We start from the raw sequence: 7,358 nt of genomic DNA on the forward strand, positions 1-7,358 counted from the left end.
ATAAGCATTCAGTTAAGTATGGTGGCTGTACCTATTACTAATGCCATTCAACTGATGCATCCAGTATTTCACAAGAAGACTAGCAATGTGTACAGAGTATCAGATGATGAAAGCTGGAAGGGTGGAGATTGGGGTTGAAGGGACTTCTCAAACTCATCAGGTACAAATCATCAAAGGGTAATGTTCTCAGACCTAAAATACTGGGATAATTTTAACGTGTTAGTATAGGATCTCAGAGACTATATCATTTTCTCTGTGTATTTCTATCCCTGGTAGAAAAATAGTCCTGCACTGGCTCATAGAGAAGCCAGTCTTCTGTTTCAGAGATTTGACACAGAGGGGGACTTACTAAGTGTGGGCATATCCATTGAACATTAAAATAGAAGAAACTGTTGTGATTTACACTGAGTTTTTAGCTAAAGAGAATTGGAAGGTAGATCCAGTAAAATAATTAAAATTCCCATTAAAATGGCCACTGGAACACTAGATCTGTTGGTATATAAAAATACAGTGGAATGGATAAGGCTAAACAGAAGCATTTTTAAACCTTTTTTTTTTTTTTTTGCCAGAAAATATATCCCCAAAGAGCCTTCAAAGTATTAAAGCTGCTTAAGGGGGTGCCTGAGTGGCTCAGTCACTTAAGTGTCGGACTCTTGGTTTCAGTTCAGGTCATGATCTCATAGTTTGTGAGTTCAAGCCCTGCATCAGGCTCTGTGCTGACAGCTTGGAGTCAGCTTGGGATTCTCTCTCTCTCCTTGTCTATCTGACTCTCCCCTGCTCCTGCTCTCTCTCAAAGGAAATAAACACAACCTTTTAAAAAAGATACTAATGCTTAGAAAAACTGTACATTTATTCTGATTTTATTTCCTGTGTAAAGCAGCTTAGAAGCTATTTTTTTTTAATTGACATCAGAATCAATGTAAGAAGCCAAACTAAACCTGTGTCCAGGTTTTAGTCATTATCTCTATTGTTTTGTTTTGTTTTGCTTTATTTTGTTTCATTTTTTACTAACGACATTAGTTTTCAATTGGAACATGAGTAAGCATGAAATATATAAACCTACACTAACTATAAAAAATGTCATTCTGTTGAGCTTTCTTTGAGGGGTTTGTTTATTTGCTTTTGTTCACAGTCCTATTCATTTTTTTAACTGAGCCCATCTTATTATCTATATTAAGAACGCTTTATACACAAACTAAGTTTTCAGCAGTACTCTTTATTAAAATGAATAAAATGATTAGGGCTATTTAAAATAGAAATATTTGGATGGGAATCCATTTTCTACCAGGATTCTAAAAGAAAGCAGAGCACCAATTTAGGCACATTGAAATTTTCCATAGTATATTGCATTTACACTTTTTCTGTTCCAAATCACATAGGTTATAGAATTGTTCACATTCTTTTGCAACTTACTGGCTTTCAAGTTTCTTACTGTTGACAATTTGCAAAAAGGATAGAGTTGCCCTCAAAGAAAGTTACTTTGCTGGGTTTCCAAAGAATGTTGCTACCACTTTTAAAGTTTTAAACGCCATTCCAAGAGAGGAATTGTAAGAATGTTTGTGTAGTGGTGGTTGTAATCGGATTACGTGAATGACCTTCAAGCGCGTCTGTTTTCATTGGATAATTTAGGAAGGAGAGATCCTATTAAAATTCAGTCACACATCTCTCTAGATCTACTTACTCCATGGACAGAACATCCAGTTTTATGGGAGCTGGGGGACCACTTCCTGGGCTATAATGAAGAGTTCCAATGCAGCTTCCTACAAGGAAGAGGAAGAGAGTCTGTGTACACAATCACCACCTTCTAGGGATATATAAGGGACGGAGCCAAGTGAGGGGCACAGTGTAACCTGAGATTCGCTTCTCTCCATTCAACCACAGCCTGCCTTCCAGATCTCGCTATGTCTTGCCACAGCTGCTCTGCCAACTACAGCTTGGGATCCCTCGGCAATCCCTGCCATCTTCCTCTCGCCTCCTCCATCACCCTCTGTCCTACGGGCGTGAGCTGTGGTGATGTCCTCTGCCTGCCCAGTAACTGTCAAGACCATCTCCGGCCTCTGGACAACTGCCAAGAGACCTGCGGTGAACCCAGCAGCTGCCAGCCAGCCCACCGTGAGCCCAGCAACTTCGAAACTTCTTGCTGCCCGTCTACTATGTATTATGTGTCCAGACCCTGCCGAGGAACCACTTTTCTTCCTGCTGCCTCTTACGTCTCTGGCTCCTGCCTCCCCATCTCCTACAGACCTCTGACTTATGTGTCCAGCAGCTGCCGACCCCTGAGCCTCCCTGCTTATGGATGCCGCCCCTTGGGCTGTTTGCCCTGTAATCCTCAACCACTTCAAGTTGTGCCAAGTGGCCTCAGACCTCTGCGTCCGCTCTTGGGTGGGTGCCAACCTCTGACCCACGTGTACAGCACTTGCCGTCCATCCTGCTCGGCACCGGGAGGCCAGTAGCTTCCTTGCGCCACCTCATAATCATACACTAAGGATCCAGGGCAAATTTTCAAACTCTGGGGACTTTGGGTTCCTTCCTAATAGTGCCTTTCCTTGTTTTGACTGTGCCTGATGTAATTCAGACTGCTCCTTTCATATTTTTATCTTGTAATTTGTCTCGCCTTGGCATAAAGTAATTTGATTTACAATGCTGTTCAGTGTCACTCAGATGTGGGAAGAATTTATTTGGTTCACGGTGAAATAAATTAGATTAAGTAAAACTAAGAATCTGGTGCTTCCGTTCGTCTTTTCTTATTTTGTTTTTATAATAGTTGTAACAAGTTTAATGTTATTTATTTTTGAGAGAGAGAGAAACAGAGCACAAGCAGAGAAGGGACAGAAATGGGGGGACATAGAATCTTAAGCAGGCTCCAGGCTCTGAGCTGTCAGCACAGAGCCCCACATGGGACTGGAACCCACAAACTGTGAGATCATGACCTGAGCCGAAGTCGAACACCTAACCGACTAAGCCATCCAGGTGCCCTAATACTTTTCTTTAATGTTTATTTATTTTTGAGAGAGGGAGAGCTCAAGCAAATGGGGGAGGGACAGAGAGAGAGGGAGACACAGGATCCGAAGCAGGCTCTGTGCTGACAGCAGAGAGCCCGATGCAGGGCTCCAACTCGTGAAACAGGAAATCATGACCTTAGCTGAAGTCTGACACTTAACCAACTGAGCCACCCAGACACTCCTTTCATTATTTAATTTTAGCACAGAAATGACCAACCACAACTGCTTGCAAATAAGTGACTAGGACATGGGTTACTTAACTTTATGCTCTTATCTGATGTTGGTGAAATGGCTTGATGGTTTATTCCTCAAGCTTTTTTCTAGATCTCTGATTCTATGTACTTAATAGCCTCAAAAAGCCTTTGGTGGAAGTTATTTTGACTTCTCAATAGGAATGTTTTCTTTATCTCTCTCATCCAATGAACATACTTCCATCAAAATCTCCTTTCTAATTGCAAACTGAACCATATTTCACTGAACCTTAAGCCTTTGACGGCTTCCTATGCTCTATTATCATATAATAAAAATGCAAACCCCTGACCATGACATCTGTTTTCCCTCATTGCCTTCCTCTGTCCCATCTCTCTGGCTTCCCTTCTTAATAGTGTCAACACTAAGCTCCTACAATTCTGACATACATTAAGTCCTCGAACATCTACGTTTTACAATTATCTCCCTTCTGCTGATCTCATCATCAAGGCCAGGATGCACTTCTGATCAATCTACCTTGAACACTTGTACTCACTTTTAAAAACACAGTTCAGTGGTGCTTGGGTGGCTCAGTAGGTTAGATGGCTGACTTCGGTTCAGATCATGACCTCATGGTTTGTGAGTTCAAGCCCTGTGTCAGCTTCTGTGCTGACAGCTCAGAGCCTGGAGCCTGCTTAGGATTCTGTGTCTCCCGCCCTCTCTGCTCCTCTCCCACTTGTGCTCCGTCTCTCTCTCTCAAAAATAAATACGCATTAAAAATAAAATAAAATGAAATAAAGTAAAAACACAGCTCAACTTTATTTACTAAACTGTTGATTTATTCAGCAACAGTTGTATTCTCTACCTACTATATCTTAAACTATCCTGTGCCAGACACAGAGATACAGAGCTGGACAAGATTTACCTGAACTATCTCAGTAGTTACCAAAAGTCATGTACTGTGGGACATATCTGTCTTAAAGATACCTTTTCCCTCACTCAAAATGTGTAAAAGTTATATATTTTACAAATTAAAACTAAACTATGAAGGCATGATGTTAATGTTTCTGAAGAACCAGAATATCTAGAAACTGTCTCAGCATGTGGGAAAGACAATGCTCTCCAGAAACTAACTGGGTGGCCATTTCCTTTAGAAAAGGCATGTGCTTCAGGTTCTCAGAACCCATCTCTCCTTACGGACCTTCTGAGATGAAGCTGAACGCCACTCCCTTCTACCTCCATCCCCCATATTTGAGTTCATGCCGCTATTGTAAAATCCTTCCTCATTTATTCTTTTGCTTTGCCCACCTGTCTCTCCCAGATATTTTGAGTTTGTTATATCTGCACCCTCAATTTTTTATTTTTTAAAAATATTTATTTATTTTGAGAGAGAGAGAGAACAGGAGAGAAAAAATCTCAAGCAGGCTCAGTGCTGTCAGGGCAGAGCACAATGCAGTGCTCGATCTCATGAACCATAAGATCATGACCTGAGCTGAAATCAGTGTTTGAAATCTTAACTGACTGAGCCACCCAAATGTCCCTGCATCTTTTAGCATTTTGAAGTCTTTCCCAGCTCTTTCCACACCTCTTAAACTAAAGAATAAATGATATATTGACTTAGCCAGCCTTTATCTTGGACATAATTCTCTTGTTGATGTTGCTGGACTGCTTATTTTAAAAATCATTTTAAGTGGAGGTGCCTGGGTGGCTCAGTTGGCTTAGCGTCTGACTTCGGTTTCAGTTCAGGTCATCATCCTATGTTTGTGGGATCGAGCCCTGCAGCAGGCTTCATGATGACAGAATGGATCCTGCTTGGGATTCTCTCTCTCCCTCTTTCTCTGCCCCCTTCCCTGCTCTCTCTCTCTAAATAAATAAACTTAAAAAAATAAATTCAAGTGCAATTGTAGTTGAAATGTAACATACTAGTGTGTGCACAAATCATTATTCCACAGGGGTAGCCATTATTCTGACATCTAACCCGTATGTTAGCTTTCCTTGGTCTTGAACTTTACAGTGAAATTATACCATATGTACCCACTTATCTCTAGCATTATTTCTTAAATACTGTGTGAGATTCTTCCAAGCTGTTTCATATATACGAGTAGTCTATTTATTTTTCTTGATGTATAATATTCAAGGATCTAAAACACCAAAATTTATTTATCCATTCTGTTGGTGATGATCATATGGGTTTTTCCAGCTTGGATTAGAAATAATGTATAGAATACTTTTATTCTTGCACCTGTCTTTTTCCATACATATATTTGGGAGTGGGATTGATAAATTATATGGGATGTGCCAGGTTAGCCTTATTCTATACTATAACATGGTAATGCCCTACAGTTGTATCAGTACTGATTTCTACTATCAGAGCATGAGAATTAAGTTGCTCTGTATCCTCATTAATATTTTCAATATTATGTATGCAGTATTTTTGCATTTAGCTATTCTAGTGAGATCGTAGTTATGAAAAATGTTGATTTTATTTTGAATTCCCCTGATGACTCATCAGCTTGAGAAAATTTTTTAATGCTTTTCCATTTGAATACCTCCCCTTTTTTGATAAAGTAACCATTTGTGTCCTTTGCTGATTTTTTAATTGATACATCTGTTTTCAGGAAGGAAAGGATGCTTTATGTAGTCTCTATATTAGCTCTTTGTTGAGTGGATATATTTTGAACATTTTCTTCCATACCACTGCTAATCTTTTCATGTTTTTACTGGTGTATTTAAATTAATAGAAGTTCCTTAGTTTAAGTTAATCCAATTTATTCATCTTTTAAATCTTTTACAGATTTTAAGAAATCTTTGTTTACCCCAAATTAATGAGTATTCTACATAGTAACTTTAGACACTTTTAACTTTTTGCTTTGCCGTCAACATTTAAATATACCATCAATATAAAATTGATGTGCACAGGGGCAACTGGATGGCTCAGTCAATTAAGCGTCGACTTCAGCTCAGGTCATGAAGCCTGGAGCCTGCTTCAGATTCTGTGCCTTCTTTTCTCTCTGTCCCTTCCCCGCTCATGCTGTGTCAATCTCTCTCTCTCTCTCTCTCTCTCAAAATAAATAAACATTAAAAAAATAAATAGATAAAATTGATGTGTACATGTGTGAAGTTCTGTAGTAGGGGCCAAAATTCCCATGGAACCTCCACCAACTTCTAAAAGTCCCCCCTTTTCTCACCAGCATTAGAGTTGAGTGCCCTCTTCTTAATAAATCAAGTTATCTATACATGAGTGTGTCTATATCTAGACTCTATTCTATTCCCTATTTGTCTACCCTTACATCAGTATCTTGCTTAGTTTTTTATTGTTTTATTTGCATTTTCAAACTCTTCTCTAGACTTTGACTTCTTTGAAGGCTGCCTTTGTATCAATACTGATCAGGATCTCTGAAAATATTTGTTGATTTTAACTTAAATAAATTACATTTTGGTCAGATGGTTGAGGAAGCCAGGGAAAGAAGCATTTAAATTTGGGAGAGTACTGATGAGAAATTCTACATATTGGTTTTTTTCCCTTCAGAGTTTTATTTTGTGCTGTTTCTCAAGGTTGGCTGAAAACATGTGTTCACTTCTCATTGCCCCATAGCTTGGAATCCAAACAAGTGCATTTTAAGGGAAATTCAATATCCAATATCTCATGACTACATAAGGCCTACTAATATTTATAGATTGGCTCACATGTGATAATTTTGTATTTCCAGCCCAAGGTCATGTTTCTTCTTTAATTAATTTAATTACTTTAATATACAGCAAGGTAGTTATAATTGTTCTTAATTTAGCCAAGATGATATAGATTGTGAATTACTGATCTGGAATTTATTTTCAAAGTTTTCTCAAAGCCCATGTTTCTCTAGTAAACTACATTATGATTACAGTACATATATTTATTTGCTTAATTTCAAATCAATATATTAGCTGATATTTGTTGCCTTCTGGCCTCATAGGTATATTTGCCCTGGCGAATGTAAGGGGAGAACAGATCTTTAAACTTTTTTTCACACATAAAAAATAAATATTCTTAATGTCTAAGCACCAACAGATTGATTGCAATTAACCCTCTGGGCATAGTCATCTTCAAACTGGCTATCACAAGAACTAACTTTCTATTGTTAAACCAGGAGCTCACATACTACTTTGCCCTTCCTCTATGAACTCTAA

At 38.7% G+C, this 7,358-nt stretch overlaps 1 protein-coding gene across 1 annotated transcript; it reads left to right on the forward strand.

Annotated features, from left to right (window-relative positions):
- The first annotated feature begins 1,901 nt into the window (after nt 1–1,901).
- KRTAP26-1 (keratin associated protein 26-1) lies at nt 1,902–2,453 on the forward strand. Its single transcript, XM_077760184.1, has one exon. The coding sequence runs from the start codon at nt 1,902–1,904 to the stop codon at nt 2,451–2,453; it is 552 nt and encodes a 183-aa protein (XP_077616310.1).
- Nucleotides 2,454–7,358: the final 4,905 nt, after the last annotated feature.

Source organism: Crocuta crocuta, unplaced genomic scaffold (assembly GCF_008692635.1).
Source record: "Crocuta crocuta isolate KB4526 unplaced genomic scaffold, BGI_CrCroc_1.0 scaffold369, whole genome shotgun sequence".
Lineage (NCBI taxonomy): Eukaryota > Metazoa > Chordata > Mammalia > Carnivora > Hyaenidae > Crocuta > Crocuta crocuta.